Source organism: Musa acuminata, chromosome BXJ2-8, assembly GCF_036884655.1.
Source record: "Musa acuminata AAA Group cultivar baxijiao chromosome BXJ2-8, Cavendish_Baxijiao_AAA, whole genome shotgun sequence".
Taxonomy (NCBI): Eukaryota; Viridiplantae; Streptophyta; class Magnoliopsida; order Zingiberales; family Musaceae; genus Musa; species Musa acuminata.
Window position 1 is genome coordinate 2,969,894 of NC_088345.1, and position 18,210 is coordinate 2,988,103.

An 18,210-nucleotide genomic window follows, 5' to 3' on the forward strand; every position below is an offset into this window, starting at 1 on the left:
TCAAAAAGGCGAAGACGAATTCATTCTTATCTTTTTGGATATTAATGCCGATCCTTTCATGTGGAAAGAGATCTACAAAAATGGAGGAGTGGATTTGGATAGGACCTGTCATGTGTAATTGGGACCCCCTCACATGTCTAATCCAGTTGGCAACGTATAGGCTCAAAGCCTGTGTCCTCTCTACTGGCCCACCTGATCCACTTGCTTGTTCCGTGAAAAGGTGGGCGAGGAAAAGGATGAAGGGAGAGCGATAGGCTGATGTCATGTGGTGAGTGACATGTGTTGAGGATGGCCCGATGTTGCTCGACGATTGGGCTGTGCGATGGATCGAATTGCTGGCAACCAATCTGAGCTTGGCCCAAAAATGTTGGTCGACTTATCGATGGGCTGAGATCCAAAAGGCGTGAAGCAAATGACGGAAGGGATGGATGTTGATATAAATAGGACCACCGTTTGAAGCACAAGAAGCTGCTGCGGCAAATCATCCATCGCGGCCTTTATTCCTTTGTTCCTCTCAGCTTGAGGAACACAAGTGGCTGGAAACATGATCATAAAAGTGCGGGAGAACAGATTCCGTCTTCCACCGCCACCACACCACCAGCGACAGTTTTCATCGAGATTACCTACCGCCAGTGTATAGAGCTCATGATAAGTCGATGAACGCTGCGTCGACATGGTCAGCTGCCTGCCTTACTGGTTGAGGATTAGATTGACTTCTCTATGTCCCGAATCCACTTTGGAAAAGGGCGGGAAGCAACCCAACGGCTAACGCAGAAGGAGAACGACAAGCAAGAAAGGAATCAAGAGCAGGATGGAGAGGAGCGTCGATGTCAAGCAACCCAACCATCCATGGTAGAAGAATCCAGCAGCAAAAGCAAAAGGAGAGAGCATCCTCGCCTCTCCTTTCGCCTTTCCTCCTCCCTCATCAGAGAACAAGAAGCAAGAGATCCTCTGCCTCACATGAGAACATGACGAGCCTACCGCTTCCGGTCATCCGCAAGCTCGCCGTCGAGGTCATCGACGCCCGTGACCTCCTCCCCAAGGACGGCCACGGCACCTCCAGCCCCTACGTCGTCGTAGAATTCGACGGCCAGCGGAAGCAAACCCACACCGTGCCGCGCGACCTCAACCCGCAGTGGAATGAGCGCCTGGAGTTCGTCGTCGCCGACGACGTTTCCTTGGAGGACGAGGAGCTCAACGTGGAGGTCTACAACGACAAGCGGATGGGAAGCCCGAGTGGCGCCCGCAAGAACCACTTCCTCGGCCGCGTCCGGATCTACGGCTCCCAGTTTGCCCGCCGCGGGGAGGAGGGGTTGATCTACTTCCCGCTGGAGAAGCGGAACCTCCTCAGCTGGATCCGGGGCGAGATCGGCCTAAAGATGTATTATTACGATGAGCCGATCTCTGAGGAAGGGAAGCCCGAAGGAACTGATCCCGACCAGCTCCCCGCCCAGCAGCACAAACCGGAGGAGCCCAAGGATCCCCCCCCCGATCTCCCTGAGCCCACGGAGACCGCCGCGGAGACGCAGTCCCCGCCGCTGGTCTCCGTGGTGGTGGTGGCGGAATCGCCGCCCCCGACGGCGCACGGTCAGGACGACATGGCGGTGCCTCCGTCGCCGGAGACCACACCGGTGGAGGCTTATCCGCCGGAGATGCGCAAGTCGCAGACGTCGGCGTTCACGGAGAGGGTCCGGGCGTCCAGCAGGAGACCCATGGGCGGGGACTATCGACCGAGGGTCGTGTCAGGGCGGTTCGTCTCCCACAGCGAGGCCGGCGGCGGGAACCACGACCGGTTTCCGCCACCGGTCTACGACCTGGTGGAGCCGATGCAGTACCTTTTCGTGCGCATCGTGAAGGCCCGGGGCCTCCGCCCATGCCACAGCCCGCACGTGAAGATCCGGACGGGGCCGATCGCTGGCCAGTCCTTGCCAGCGCGGGACAGCGGTGCCGGCTGCCCGGAATGGAACCAGGTGTTCGCGCTGAGCCAGTGCAAGCCGGAGTCGACGCTGGAGATCTCGGTGTGGGAGGACGGGCCCAACGAGGCGTTCCTGGGCGGCGTGTGCTTCAACCTGACGGACGTGCCGGTCCGAGACCAGCCGGACGGCCCGCTCGCCCCGCAGTGGTACAAGCTCGAGGGCGCTAGCGATGACGCGCCGGTCACGGGCGACATCATGGTGGCGGTTTGGATCGGGACCCAGGCGGACGAGTCGTTCGCCGAGTCATGGAACTCGGACGCGCCGTACGTGAGCTACGCCTACACCCGGTCCAAGGTCTACCAGTCGCCCAAGATGTGGTACCTCCGGGCCTACGTCATCGAGGCGCAGGACCTGCGTCTTCCGTCCGCCGCGCCGCTGCCGCCCGGCGTGCCGCACAACGTGCGCGTCAAGATCCATCTGGGTTTCCAGTCCGCGATGACTCGGCGGCCTATCGCCGTGAGCAGCAGCTCGTCGTCCTTATCGTGGATGGAGGACCTCATGTTCGTGGCGTCCGAGCCCCTCAGTAACCACGAGATGATCGTGGAGGTCGAGGACCGGTCGACCAAGGAGCCGGAGCCGCTGGGGTACGCGGTGGTGCCGGTGGTCTCGGTGGAGCAGCGACTGGACGAACGGCAGGCGGTGGCGTCACGGTGGTTCAACCTGGAGTCGACGGCCACGAGGGAGTGCGGAGCGGCGCCCGGCGGCGGCTACCGCGGCCGGATCCACCTCCGACTTTGCTTGGAGGGTGGCTACCACGTGCTGGACGAGGCGGCGCACGTGTGCAGCGACTTCCGGCCGACGGCGAAGCAGCTATGGAAGCCGGCGGTAGGGGTGCTGGAGCTCGGCATCCTGGGGGCTCGCGGCCTGATTCCCATGAAGACCAGGGGCGCCGGCGGGGGCGGCGCCAAGGGCTCCACCGACGCCTACTGCGTCGCCAAGTACGGTAAGAAATGGGTACGGACGCGTACCATCACCGACAGCTTCGACCCGCGCTGGAACGAGCAGTACACTTGGCAGGTGTACGACCCTTGCACGGTCCTCACCATCGGCGTGTTCGACAACTGGCGCATGTTCGACGCAGCGGGCAACCGGCAAGACTACCGGATCGGCAAGGTCCGGATCCGGGTGTCCACCCTGGAGAGCAACCGGGTGTACACCGCCTCGTACCCGCTGTTGCGGCTTCTGCCGTCCGGGGTCAAAAAGATGGGGGAGGTGCAGCTGGCCGTCCGCTTCGCGTGCGCCGGTCTGCTCCCGGACACCTGCGCAATGTACGCGCAGCCGATGCTCCCCCGGATGCACCACCTACGACCCCTCGGCGTGTTGCAGCAGGATGTGCTGCGGGTGTCGGCGATCATATTGGTGAGCGAGTGGCTAGAGCGGTCGGAGCCGCCGCTGGGGCAGGAGGTGGTGCGGTACATGCTCGACGTGAACTGGCACTCGTGGAGCAACCGACGGAGCAAGGCCAATTGGTTCCGGATAATGGGCGTCATCGACTGGGCCTTCGGGCTGGCGCGGTGGATCGACGACATCCGGCGGTGGCGGAACCCAACCACCACGGTGCTGGTGCACGTGCTGTACCTGGTGCTGGTGTGGTACCCGGAGCTGGTGGTGCCCACGGCATCGCTCTACGTGTTCCTCATCGGGGCGTGGTACTCCCGCTTCCGGCCGCGGGCGCCCGCGGGGATGGACGTGCGGCTGTCGCAGGCGGACATGGTGGATGCGGAAGACCTGGACGAGGAGTTCGACCCAGTGCCGAGCACGAAGCCGGCGGAGGTGGTGAGGGCGCGATACGACCGGCTGAGGATACTGGCGGCGCGGGTGCAGAGGCTGCTGGGGGACTTGGCGGCGCAGGGGGAGCGGGTGCAGGCGCTGGTAAGCTGGAGGGACCCCCGGGCGACGAAGCTCTTCATCGGGGCGTGCCTAGCGGTGGCGCTGGTGTTCTACGTGGTGCCACCCAAGATGATCGCGGTAGCGCTCGGCTTCTACTTCCTGCGCCACCCCATGTTCCGGGACCCCATGCCGCCGGCCAGCCTGAACTTTTTCCGCCGCCTCCCCAGCTTGTCCGATCGGATTCTGTAGTCGTCGCCTCGGGCATCACACCCGAGACTTTGTGGTGCATTCCAAGAAGCAGGGTGGCAGTCGGAAGGAAGACGAACTACCAAAATGAAGATGTAATCACCATTTAGTTGGGGCGGATTAATTTTAAAGAATAAGACACGTATGCAAAATTTCACATTGTTTAGTAGATCAGTGGCTATAACGACTAAAATGAAAGGATTGTGTCACCTCAGCAGCAAACAAAGAGGAAGAATGGGATCGGCCAAAAGGAGCCAGCGAGTGGCTAACAGAATTGGAGGACAGGAATATGAGAGAGCCTTGCAACCTTTAGCTGCTCAAAGAGAGGTAAAATGGCGAAACAAAATGCTCCTCAAACACCAAGGGATTGAAGATGGACGAACGGTGTAGAGATGCAGCAGCGGCTCTGAGGGCATGAAGCAGGGGGAGTGCTTCTGCCACTAATGGGCTGGAAGCAGTACAGCGTCCGCCTCCCATCCAAAGAGTAGGTTCCCTGAAGGAAGCCCGTACCTGCAGGTAGATCAGAAGCCACAGACGATAACATAGTCAAAACTTACCTGGCCGACATCCAGTCCCTCACCATCATCAGGGGTCTCAACAGGGCTTTCAGGACACTGGGAGGATTCAAAATTGATCGCTGCCAGCGACCATCACCCGAGTGCCAAGAGAGGAAGAATTGAAAACGATATTGGAGATGTTGCTGCAAAAGCTACCAGTATGATAGTGCAAATTAATAAGAAGTGGTGAAGGGTCTGAGACCATCCCTAGGGAGGTGAAGAACCGAAATGTCATCATAGATAGATTCCCAAAATGAATTAAACAAAACTCTGTCTAGTCTTGCAACTACACCAGAAATACCAAATTGATTGTTGCACCAGGTGTATTTCGATCCAGAAAAGCCAGCATAAAAAAGGTTGTCGTAGAAAACAAACTGTTTGAAATCCAAGACCGATGAAGAAAGCACAAAAGGACGACCACCCTTTGTCTCATCAGCAGAAAGAATGGCATTCAAATCCCCCCATAGAGAAGCCACGGCACAGAGGACAGATCCAAAGTAGAAAACATTCTTCATAAAGCAGTGTGAACTGAAAAAATTGGACTGTCCTAGATTGCAGAAAGTAGCCATGGATGTGTACCTTCTTCCTCAGAAACAAAGTAAACCGCTTGTCTGTCTTTATAAACTAGAGATGCTCTGAGTTTGAAGGGTTTCCAGGCCACCAGTAGGCCCCCGGATCTTTCTTCAGCAGTCACAGAAACTCCATTCCATGATCGACCTAGCCTCCTCAAAAGAGCTTGAGATTGTAGATCCTGCATATGTGTTTCAAGTAGAACAAACAGATCTAAGTTATGGACTCTATCAAAACTGAAAAAGGGTTTCTCTACACTGTTTCTTAATAGCTCCCCTACAGTTCCACGAAATAAAATTTAAAAGGCATGATTATGGAGAAGAAGAGGAGTTATTTCCATTTTCTCCTGCTGGAGCAGACGGTGGTTCAGAGAACAACCTAGATAATTCCTTTTTCTTATGTTTGTGTTTGATTGTGAAGAGGGGAGGAAGGAGACTTCCCTGATTTGGTTGCCGCCTTGCTTCGAGGGAGCCCTGACTGAGTGGAACGTTCCATTCAGGGTCGGATTCGTCCGATGAAATGTCGCTAGTAGCCTTAGCACCTTCCTCCACGACACAGCTGAATGCTTCAGACATTTACCCCACCAGGTCCTCGAAGGAGGGAGGAGAGGGGGGAACTTCGGAGACTGCAACTTCAATTAGTTGCCGGAGAGGGGAAAGCAGGGCAAGGCTTTGAAGTGCTAGTTGCCGGAGTGACCTCGGTTGGTTGATGAGGAGAAGGCTCTGCTGAGACGGCAGATCCACCGATGGGGAAGTAGGAGGGATTCCGGTGGTCTGGGGAGAATGGGTTCCCGGAGAAGGCGATGTGGGGGAGACGAGGGGGAACGGTCTAGGGGTTCCGCTTCGGGCTCCATCCTCTCACCAGAATTAATTATTCACTGCACAGTATTCCTCAAGAAATAGACAGTCATTTCCAAACCTTTGGCAGTGATTTCAAGGGCCAAGGGGTACATCTTCCATCTTCCATCTCTTCCAACTCAAAAGAAAGAATGTCGCTGCATCAGTCAATCATCATCAGATAGTTTGTTTTTTTTTTTTTTTTTTGAAGGAACGAATTGATGTTAAAAGCATTGGAAGTCACCTGTCTTTCGAAAGATGGTAATGAAATAATTTAATTGCATAGAAATTTTAGAATAGAAATAAGTCAACCGAATAGAAACATCAAGATATGATAGACAATAACTTGTCGATCATATTACCATGAGCTAATGTCGTTTCAAAACGTAATATGCTGGTAATAAACATGAGCAAGGATAGGAGTATAACAAGTTCAAATATAAGACATGATTGACAATAACTAGAAGGAAAAAAAAAAATTGATAAGGGTAATAATAATGATGGGGCACGAACTAACGTCACATGCTCCCGGGTGACGTCTCCTAGGTCACGCGGACCGAAGAGTTACGGGGGTCGCTTGCCTCGGTCTGACCTGACAGCGCCTGGTCGAAGCAAACCAAAACGCCGACCGAGGCACGTCGCCATCCTGTAGGAGCCCTGTCCTTCACGCAACTCCAATGTCGGTGTCAGACGTTATCCAAGGTACGACCCTACTCCCTACAAACGGGCACATCAGGAAACGATAATCTTCCCTATAAAAACCCTCGCGTTCGGAACGAAGAGAAGGGAGATCAAATAAGAAAAACCCCTGAGACTATCAACTAACTTGATCGTCGGAGGGGTCGGGCCGAGCTCTCCCGACCCGACCTGTGTGCAAGGACGAAGACGAAGTGCCTCCCACCGAATGCCCAAGCGAGGGGTCCCCTCCCGGAGAAAACAGTGACCCTGTCGCGATCGGACCACCGCGGTCGACTACCTCAGCAGTCTCAAGGGTCGTTCAAGAAGATCTCCAATCATTCGTACCCAAACCCAACCGTATTAGCCCCGAAGCCATAGCGTAAAGATGTTGATACCAACAAGAATAAAGTCAAATATCAGGACATATAAAGCCACTAGGCCTATAGATACAAAAGCTACTTATCATTAACAACTCCTAATTTGTCACACAGTAATAATAAGCCAACTAGAAAATGAGTGATATTCTCTGATGTATATTGTAAGACAAACAAAAAGACAATATAGGCTCCACAGACAAAAATAAATAAGGTTCCGACAATAGTCACCTTTTCAAAGGTGTGACAGGTAGATGCTTCTTTGATTTACTTTTGACTCTCATAAATAGAATCAAATCAGTCAATAAGCTTGGAGTCCTCTGGAGCCATTCAATTAAAGAACAAGGGCATCCAGAGTTGAAATCAGATTGGGTAGAACACTGAATCGCAAACTGACTCTAACCCTCTTATACATAGCTCATATTGAAGCAATGCAAAAAGGACAAAAATTACATGAGAATCCTAAAAAAGGTAGAAATATAAATAAATGCAATTGACCTCAGGTCAGCTTCGCTTGACCCAATCAAATCATGTTGGCCAGCTCAGTGCATGAGGCTCTTACCAATGTGGGTCTGTGATTATGATGAGTTGATAAACAATAGTAAATAGAAATCCAAGAATTCATCTACTATATGCTATTGTCATTATGACAAGTGCTTCAGTGAGACAAAAACACAGCACAATGTTTACTCATAAAAATACATACTAGCATTGTATGTCTTATCGAATGTATGTAGAGATATAAGATTTATTTAATTAACCAAATAGAAAGAGTGCAACATGAAAAGCACAATGGTTCATGAAAAGTAGCATCTATGTTTAAAAAGTACAGTTTGAAAAAGTGTTCCTTAAGATCAGCATATCTGAGATATCTGAACCAGTTTACTTACAGCTATTATGTCAGACGGCTTGGTTTCTGATCCACCATCTCCATCTTCCCATTCTGGAAGCTGATATGTGATTGTTTTCAGTATGAATTCGAAGTATTGAGGTTCAAGTTGTTTCAGTAAAAAAATTGTTCTATGATTGACACTTCTTCTCCCAAGGACACAGGACAACAAATTGCTTAAATCAACAGTTAACTGTGGATGAACTAATGTTGCAAGTTTCGAGGTGTATTCATAATCTAACCATAGGAGCTAAGTAGCAAGAAGTTCAATGGACAACTGGAACTATCTATTCACAATATAAAGAGAAAGGCGTGATCAGCACATCTATGAAAGACTGGAAAACAAAATGTATGCAATCTGGTGTATTTTGGAGAGTATATTGATCAAAATGATATTTTACATGAATGCCTAGGTACACAATTCGATCATAAAAGGCAAATAAGGGAAATCTGGAGAAGCAGTTATCGACCTTCCATATCCTCAAAGGCCTCCACGATAATACTGGCACTCATACTGAACCTTGATGGCCCTTTCATGCCCGTTAAACTATACATCCTTGACTGTCAGGGTAATTTCCTGCTGATGAAATGCTTTCCTGTTACCACATCCAAAAAAGTACGAGTCTTCAATCTAATGTTAAGACTTTGAAGAGAATAAGACTGAAACAAGAAATTTAGGTTTTCAACTAACTTTATAGCTTTTTCTACTTGCTTCCTTGCAGGTTTATCTTCTGTGATGGATATGTCCGCTTATGAAGTAGCAAGGCCAAATATACAGGTATTCCGGAACATTCTTAAAATTGTTCATCACTGTTAAGACCATACAAAAAGAAATTGAATTTGATGTAGAATGTGGTCCATATATTGTACCCCTTTTGCTAAATGTACATAATTTTGTGGTACTGAAACTGGTAGATACCACTTCAAAAATCTAAACTAAAAGATGAAATAACGTTCTATCATGCAGTGCAAATCACAGGATGGTAAAAAGTTTAGCAAGTCAGAAATTAGTCTCCCATTCTCCCTCATATTGTCCAGAGTGAACCCATAAGTGGATTCATAGAACTTCAATGTTTTTTGGAAGAAATGAAGCATACAATTGATATGGCTAAGACTCACCGCATCCTTTCAACACAGGCACATTAGTCATACAGATCAGACATCTAAATTGGTATTAACCCGGGATTGTAGTCATTTAATAAGGTAAAAATATAATATTTAGCTCTTCATGAAAAAAAAATTATAAGATGTATAGAGTGCAATCATGCTCGAGTACTTCAAATTGACTACCAACTTTAGTTTTAAAAATAGAGAAACTTGTAAAACTACACCAATTCACTGCCCCACAATCTTTTGTCTATCCATGTAATGCCCATATTTGTTTAAGTAAATGACATTTCAAATGCAATATAAACCTTGGAAGACTGATTGAGGAAGTGAAAAAATATATGATTATGTTTATAGAATTGAGAGTAAATATAAACTTTCATTGAGATAATAAAATATTGTCGCTTTTGACATTACTTCATATATCTTAGGTAAGAAGGTTATGAAACTTTTGAGCCATAAAAAGAATTCATATATTACTACTTCTAGGCAATAGTCGAATACATTCAGAAAACCATGAACTTGAATTAGACTATCAAGAAACAGATGATTGATATTAGTTCATGTGAATAAGTGTAATTAACTTTTCCCTCAAGGATAACTTCACGATCAGTTTTGGTAATGGCTACAGAACAGAACTTAGATCAAAGGTTATAAGTTGTAACAGTTCCAAACCCATACAACAACAGTTTACCTTTTGGGGTACCATGAACTTGTTTATTGAGCGGAAAACTTCTCAATCTACAACTTTGTTTTCCTAAAAAATAAGAAGCCATCAGTGCTTCTCCTCTGGCTTTACAATAGGTTTATAATCATCATGGTCCTCAAAAACCATCTCAACATGGGTCACACTGGGTGATTTAGTTCCTAAACTAGACACCTCAGTGCTCATAAAACAATTAAACCCTCCCAAATTTCACCCTTATACCAAAACCCATTTGAATGGGAAACCAATGAGCCAACCGAACAGAATATAGCTTACTTGTGTAAAAGGAGTTTCAGGCAACAATACTTTTCCAATCCTTAAACCACAAAATAAGATTTCCTCTGAATCCTCATCCCCAAAAAGCTCAATGAATAAGCAGTCATTCTGAATAACATGTAGTCCAGTATGATACCTCGAACTCTGAATTCATCAAGAAAGGCATATAATAAGTAAAAAAATCAAATAGATACATGCAAAGGAAACCTACAGATTTGATCGAGATGAGAGATTGACATCTTCATAACCACAACAAGAACGTGTTCGGTGGAAATACGCAAGCAAGAAATCAAGTTAGCCACAAGAAAGATAGAAACGATCCTGACGGGGGCTTCCGATGCTTACATCCCTCCTCGAGATTTTTCGCTCGGAATTTGGTGCTCGTAGATGCCGGAAGAGCGCAACTGCATCTCCAAGCCACCCTCTCTTTAGAGCGGTTCACAAGGGAGCGATCGGTAGTCACCGACAGCTTGGAAAGGGGGCAAAAAGGGATTTTCATGATCCCAGCTCGAAAACCCATACATGCATGATTCCTTCCAATTCTCCCGAAACAGAAGACATCATCGAGCTGAGAGGAGACGGAGGCAACGGGAATGGCTGCCGTAAGCAGAGTGGGTTTCATCGCATGATTCTGCGACGAGGCGAGAATGGACAAACCCTAGCACGAGGTATCGAACTCCGTCGACTGTAGGCATCATTGCAGCCAGCAAACGAGGCACAAAATACTTGCGCTTGTCATTAAAGAACGAACTAAGACAGAATTTTTCTTGCATTTTTAGAGGAAAAGAAGACCTTAATAAAAACATAATAAAATATAAATTTAAAATGGTGAACACAACATCTCGTGATTCGCCATTCCTTAACAAACAAATACGAACTATTCATGCAATAATTGTCGGACACGCCAATAGCTTAACACCATATAAACAAGATGACACGTCGACACCATATACGTGACAAGCGTCCGACACATGATTGACAACGCAGCACACACCGACAGCCCAAAGTCACGTAGACAACATGTGATCATCACCGCTGCATCTCGATTGAGTTAGATCGATCAATACGTGCCTACGATGATATCACAATTTTAATTAAATATGCCGCTCTCTATAACCGCGATCTCGAGATTAACGGTCTTCATATGCCACTATACGAGTGTTAGTAAACCTTTACGTCATGTTGTACTGTTAGCATGATTCAATTCAATCCCGAATGTATAAGATTATTCATACGAAGACTCGAGTGACAGAAGTAAGTGTCGAATTGGCATGAGTTGTGAATTTTGTCGCTAGCTTCTGCACTTAAATTGAGGTCGGGAGGAAGATTTTTCGACTTAACTCTTCCGAAACTTAACTTATAGTTAATGGAATAAGAGTGAGTCTAGTGTCCTGACATTGGTCAGGAGGTTAGCTTATATACTTGCAAAGAATGATCAATCGTACATGATTTTTTTTAATGATCATCAACTCTTCGAGAGGATGGTTTGTACCTTACGGACAAGCGTCGACCAACTTGTATAGACCCGCATCGTGTGGTATCGTTCCGAGCTTTTCAAAATGACTCTATAGTGTTTAACGCTGAATAGTGCAAGGGCGTGTGATCATCATGTTTGGATTCGAGGTATTACATAGTGTTAACATGGAGATCTTTTGTTGGTACTGTTGGGATCGCTGTATGTACCATACATATTAGTGGGCTCCATAAATAAAAGAATTCAATTTTTATACTTTTTCAAATCATCCATTTCATCCTAAACTAATTTAAGGATCGAATAAACATTTTAATTTTATAGGATTATTACATCTAAAGTCGGACGACATTAATTATGAGTGAAGCTGACTTTGACTCAGCCAATTGTATAAAAAGTTAAGGAAGTTTCAAATAAACTTAAATGTATTTTTATCCTCGTAGTGTTTCATTAAAATAATACCAAAGTATTTATAGAGCAATGTATTGTTAATTCCAACGAATTATTTCATATTTGAGTACATTTTACTCCAAGCAGCGAACATCTTGGTTTCCATTAAAGAACTCGAAATGCTTATCACAATCATCCACACGTTAATTTTTTTAAAATTATTATTTTATATTCATTTAATTTTTTTCTCCAATTGAAGATGTAAATTAAATCGTATATGAATTTTGATATACCTAAATCGATTAATTCAATTAATGTGACATGATTCATTAATATATATATATATATATATATATATATATATATATATATATATGTATACATATGTATATGATGAGGGTAATAATTGCGATAAGACTCGCGTGACATCAGCTACTCCAGATGACGCCTCCCGCTTCTATTGACCTGATGAGGCACCCGGTCAAAGAGGACCGGAACGCCCACCGAGGTGCATTAACACCCTGCTCAGGCTCGATCCCCCACGCCACGCAAACGACAATGTCAGACGCTACCAGAAGTACGATCTTGCTCCCTACGGGCGGGCACATCGTGTAACAGTAATTCTCACTATAAAAACCCTTGCGCGCCGAAGAAGAAGAAGAGAAAAAAACTTGGCTAAAAAGAGAGCGAGCCCCCCATGACCACAGACTAACTTGATCGTCGGAGGGGTCGGGCCGAGCTCCCCGACCCGACCTTTGTGCAGGTGCAAAGCCGAAGATCCCCACTGAACGCACAAACGAGGAGTTCTTGTCCGGAGAGAATAACGACCCCATCCCAATCGGAATACCGGGATCGACCACCTCAACGGTCGGAAGGAGCATCCCAGCGAGATCCCCGTCATCCGAACCCAAACCAAGTCGCGTCGGTCCCGAGACCACGACTTGAGGTTATTTACCTTAACAATATATATATATATATATATATATATATATATATATATATATATATTGTTGTGGAGCGCATCGCATACATATAGAGCCGCGGCACGCGGAACAGTGGCAGTTTGGAGCAGCCCACGGGAAAGCACTTGCCATGGCACCTGGTTTTCGTCTCCCACACCATAAAAAATTGGTAACTCCGCCCCTCTCTCGATCGGTCCGTGTCAACTTCACCCCCTCGGCAGCCATCGCAATCCCTATCCCGATTTCTCTCTTGAGAAAGCAAAGTTCATGAACTTGTTCTTGAGCGCAGCAGCCGTCCTGATTTTTTTCTTCCTGCCCGAGGGCCGATCTTTCTTGTGTTTGTTCGAGTTCTAGCGATCCGGCATCCGACGTTCGGGGTTCGGTGGATTGGCCCTTCCCCGTTTAGGCCTTTCGTTGTTGCTTTTGTATCTGTTCGCTTGGGATGGGGGTCGACGGCGGCTCGGCCGACCCGAAGGGAAGGGCAGAATTGGCGACGGAGAAGAACACGTACTCCTCCAAAAAGAAGAAGAGGCGGCAGAAGAAGCCGACGTCGACGCCGAGTGCCGTGCAGAGGCTTTTTGAGACTTGCAAGGAGGTGTTTGCTCATGGCGGGCGTGGGTTCATCCCGTCGGCGGATGATGTGGAGCGCCTCCGATCCGTTCTTGGTACTACTCTTCTATTTTCACTTTGCTTTCTGCTTTATCTCACACGGGTTGCTTTGTAGAAATTGATGTTTTGAGTGAATGTGATTATCTGGATTGCTTTAAGGCATTAGTAGTTTGTTCTTTATTGACTTGAGTTTCACAAACACTTCTTCATGCCGAGCTTATGTATTGAAGATGACATTTCGTAGCTTAAAATCTGCAATTTTGGTTGTATTAGGAAGAGTAGATGTTGGATATGCCTACTGTTCCTTGCAAGATCTGGTTCACGTATTGTCCTACTTAAGGCCACCACGGTTTATTAGAACTTGAGAAGTAACAGGAGGTTCTTTTCACCTATAGACTACAAAATTTGAAATTCTTGAATGTTTTGAAAGATTATAGATTCATGAACCAGGAGTTACTCTTATCATTATCCAATGTTCTTATCTACAAGTGTATATCTCCGTTCTGCCATGGGAAACATTAACTAGGAGTGTTTTTATGTCTTGAAGATTTGACCGAGTGACCACAAATCTCAGAATTGTTAAGAAAGTGTTCGATTTATGTGAACAAGCTGGTATTTGACGTATGAAATAAATCCAAGTTCATGATGAAAGCCCAAATGGACCATGTGATATTCTCATCATGAGCTCGTTTAGATCTAACTTGTGAGCGAAACCCAAATGTATGGTGCATGCTCAAATAAAGAATGGGTATTACACAAATATTTTTAATAAGCACTCAGAAAGAGGAACAAATAGGATTTAAATTCTTGGCTTGCCCTGATACCATCTTAAATATTTGATTAGGTGACCATAAACCCTAAAAGTTAAACCTAAAGTGGTTAGTAAATGACCTAATATTTGTTTTAACATTATGTATCTATATATTTACTTTCAGTAAGTACAAAAGGTTTTTTTTTTCTTCCAATGATTATGAAATGGCTTTTTGGTCCTTTTTTTTTTCATCCCTTTCATCTGTCATTCAGTCTTATATTGCACTGCTTGAATAAAAGATCAAGCTTTTTGTGGGGATATGTCAGTGCATTCACTATATGGCAGTCATGAAATCACTTTCTTGTTGTTTATGATGGTCATGAAATCACTTTCTTGTTGTTCTTGGTCTCCTAATCATTGGGAATCTCCGCTTTTGACATGTGGGAAAATAGGGAAATTTGAATAGTAATCAGTTGAATGTATTGCAAAATTGCTTTGTAGCATTTTGTGGTTGGATGAGATCATATATGAAGATATTCAATTCTGCATGGAATTCTTTGGTTACTGTTCCCCGATCACTTTGGGGGCTGTGCCATGTATCTGATATAGTTGTGACCTTGTCCTCTTATGCAGATACTCTAAAGCTCACGGATGTTGGTGTAAGCCCAAATCTTCCATTTTTCCACTATGTTGTGATGGATGGGCCTCCTCCTGTGACATATTTGCACCTTTATGCATGCTCCAATTTCTCGGTATCCTACATTCTTTACACTGCTGCTTAATGCATGTAGTTGAATCACTACTTGGCAAGTAATAGTTCTCCCTTATTGCTTCCTGGAATCTTGCAGATTGGTATCTTCTGCCTTCCACAAGCAGCTGTTATTCCACTTCACAATCACCCAGGCATGACCGTTGTTAGCAAACTTCTTTTTGGCTCCATGCACATTAAGTCGTACGATTGGGTTAATGACCCTGAAGGCTCAAACGAGAAAATTAAATCCTCAAATGGTGTGTGCGCAGTTGGACTCTTTCCGTTTGTATGAAATCTTAAGGAAGCATGTTCCTTTCAGACTTGTTTTTCATGCCATTAATTAGTCATTGTTGTCAAAAAAAACACTGCAGGTGCATATTTGGCAAAGGTGAACACTGATGCCATCTTTAAGGCACCCTGTGAGACGTCTGTTTTATACCCTACTACTGGAGGTAACATGCATTGTTTTACTGCAGTAACCTCCTGTGCAGTTCTGGATGTCCTTGGACCACCATACAATGACGGCGAAGGAAGGGCTTGCTCTTATTACAAGGAGTATGTGTTCTCAAGCTTTCCGGGTATGTTCCTGACTCCAAATTGCACTTTGACCTTTCAGTTGATGTCTCTATTCAAATTCTTACATTGTTGCATCCATTTTATTCAATTTCATGGACAATTACATTAGTTTCAAAAGCCTGTAAGAATACAGTAGTGTTGGTAAATGAGGTCATTTGTCTTTATATTTATTTAAAATTGATAGTTCTGATTATTTACATGAATGTTCCTAATATTTTACTTCTTATCCAGAAATTTCTTTGCATGTTATGTTAAGATATTTGGTATAATGTCACATATGGTTTTTATTGAGATGCTTTAATGATCAGGTCATAGGTCTCCAGTTGACTAGATACCCTAGTGGCCAATGATGCGAAGGTAACTGATTTCGTTAAGTTATATGGTGGCCTTGTCCAAATTATGTGGTCAAGTACATTGAGAGGTGTCAGAACTTTAAATTTTTGAGTTGGATGGCTGTCACTATCAATGATGACCAAAAAGACCATTTAGTTCGCCTGTAATCTTCATTGAATTGTCCTTGCTCTCATTTTGGCTGCTTTAGTAACTGTATCTCTAGATCTTCTGAGCCTGCTAAATTGTTTGTTGGCTAATGGACGTGAGGTGTCAAGATGTTTTTGATGTTCAATATTTTTTCAATCATGTTGGGCATCAAAAACACATCCCCTGTAATTTTTTTTATGAAACAAATTACCTTGCAAGTGGAAAATGTGACAAAAATCTTCACTTAACCATCTTGGATTATTGATGTATGTGCTGTGCTGAGGCAAATGTTCATTTGTAAGGCAAGCGTTTTTATGGCAGCTTGTATCATTATTTCAGGCAAAGCAATTGGGGTGTCCGGTGAAAGCAAGGAGTATGCATGGCTGGAGGAGAGGGAGAGCAAGCCCGATGATCTCGTTGTACGTGGTGCGGAGTACAGGGGCCCGAAAATTGTAGGCCGCTGATGGCAAACTTTGCAATGATGCTGCAACTTCTGCAGCAAAGCACAAAAAGAAAGCTAAGCAGCCTGCCACCCAACTGTAGATACACAAGTAAAGAAAAGGACACTAAGCTTTAGATGACAAAAGAAATAATCATGACTCTATTTGTCCACCCTTTAAAACTCTTCTGTTTCTTCGATAGATCTTTCAGCTTAAACACACCCAAAATGTGTCTCAGAGATTTGTTTCCAGATAATTTGGCACCATAGAACATTGCTTTTTTTTCTTTTTCCTTATTCCAGGCATTCAATTTGCTTGTGAAGCACGAGATCGGGTATGAAGCTTGCTGATTTCATGTATTGATGAACTACGCAGGGGCTCATAAGACATGATGATTGCTCTTCCGTTTCTGTAATCTCCAAGTCATTTTTATTCGCTTGCTGTGTTTTTGCTTGGTTGAGATTGAGGTGGTTGATTGTTCACTGGCATTAGTGATGCTTGCATTGGTTAGAAGGTTAAGATCCTTTGGTTTTGGTCTCATAAATACTTCTTAAATGTCCATTGTTGCATGTTGGGCTGATGGCCCATATTCAGCCCATGTGGGCTTTATCAGCCCACAGCTCACACCTCCTCTTAACCTAACCCTAATTAAGATTAGGGGGGTGTGGTGGCTGCGTTTTAGAGGCAGATTAAAGCTATAAAAAGGCAGCAACGAGGCAGATCTTTGTAGCGACGAGATTCCAAAGAGAAGAAGGAGAACAAGGCAGAAGAGGAAGAGAAAGAAAGGGAAGAAGACAAGGACAACGCAGAGAGACTGTTCACAATCATCTAGCAGTGTTCTCATCTCAGGTTAGATCAAATCTACAGTAGGCTCTTGCTGTGATTACTTGGGAGGTTTTAGATATTGTGGGCAGTAACGTGATCCTTGTATCCCAGTTATTCTCTTGTGGTTGTTGCTTGGGTTTTGGGCAAGAGATTGAGATTTGTATATTCATTATTCTCATAGTGGATTATCTCTAGTTTGCCCCGTGGTTTTTACCCTTCACATTGAAGGGGTTTTCCACGTATATCTTGGTGTTCTGTTTGATTGTGTTTCCATTTTATTCCGCTGCGTATTTTGGTCTTCTAGTATTTGTTCCTATACAAAGGTTATTCCTGTTTATATCCCCATCAACTAGTATCAGAGCGGGGTTTTGGTGATTTAATTTTTGTATTTGAACATAGAGGCCAGTAATATTTCTCGCATGATTAGTTTGAATGGAAATAATTGGATGATATGGAAACCAAGAATGGAAGATCTCTTGTATTGCAAAGATTTGTATGGACCTTTGCAAGGGGATAGTGCAAAACCTACAACTATGATAGATGATGAGTGGAAGAGGTTAGATCGAAAAACAATTGGATTTATTAGACAGTGGCTTGATGATAGTGTATTTCACCATGTTTCTACTGAAATTTCTGCATATTCTCTTTGGAAAAAATTGGAAAGTCTCTATGAAAGAAAAACAGCTGGCAACAAAGCTTTTTTGATCAGAAAACTTGTGAACCTAAAATATAGAGAGGGTGCTTCTATTGCTGAGCATTTGAATGAAATGCAGAGTATTACTAACCAGTTATCCTCTATGAGAATGTCTCTTGATGATGAGTTGCAGGCATTGTTACTTCTCAGTTCATTACCAGAAAGTTGGGAGACACTGGTGGTTTCCCTTAGTAATTCTGCGCCAGATGATATTGT

General features: G+C 45.3%; 2 protein-coding genes and 1 long non-coding RNA gene across 5 annotated transcripts; 2 read left to right on the forward strand and 1 right to left on the reverse strand.

Moving 5' to 3' along the window:
• Window positions 1–460: 460 nt before the first annotated feature.
• Window positions 461–4,221, forward strand: LOC103993884 (protein QUIRKY-like). Its single transcript, XM_009414106.3, has one exon. The coding sequence runs from the start codon at window positions 828–830 to the stop codon at window positions 4,053–4,055; it is 3,228 nt and encodes a 1,075-aa protein (XP_009412381.2). The 5' UTR covers window positions 461–827; the 3' UTR covers window positions 4,056–4,221.
• Window positions 4,222–6,430: 2,209 nt separating this feature from the next.
• LOC135618679 (uncharacterized) lies at window positions 6,431–10,920 on the reverse strand. The gene is made up of 6 exons (XR_010489100.1): window positions 10,391–10,920; window positions 10,046–10,189; window positions 8,648–8,766; window positions 8,427–8,552; window positions 6,842–8,017; window positions 6,431–6,732 (listed from the first exon to the last, which is right to left on the reverse strand). It is a non-coding gene; the product is annotated as an uncharacterized LOC135618679 (long non-coding RNA).
• Window positions 10,921–12,967: 2,047 nt separating this feature from the next.
• On the forward strand, window positions 12,968–16,909 carry LOC135618680 (plant cysteine oxidase 2-like). 3 transcript variants are annotated; one of them, XM_065119798.1, is made up of 5 exons: window positions 12,968–13,533; window positions 14,862–14,980; window positions 15,077–15,236; window positions 15,351–15,557; window positions 15,864–16,322. In XM_065119798.1, the coding sequence occupies exons 1-5, from the start codon at window positions 13,311–13,313 to the stop codon at window positions 15,884–15,886; spliced, it is 732 nt and encodes a 243-aa protein (XP_064975870.1). In that variant the 5' UTR covers window positions 12,968–13,310; the 3' UTR covers window positions 15,887–16,322. The 3 variants fall into 3 exon arrangements, with proteins under 3 accessions (XP_064975870.1, XP_064975868.1, XP_064975871.1); XM_065119796.1 differs by lacking the exon at window positions 15,864–16,322 and adding an exon at window positions 16,375–16,909 and having other exon boundaries at window positions 12,969–13,533; XM_065119799.1 differs by lacking the exon at window positions 15,864–16,322 and adding an exon at window positions 16,375–16,909 and having other exon boundaries at window positions 12,969–13,533; window positions 15,456–15,557.
• Window positions 16,910–18,210: the final 1,301 nt, after the last annotated feature.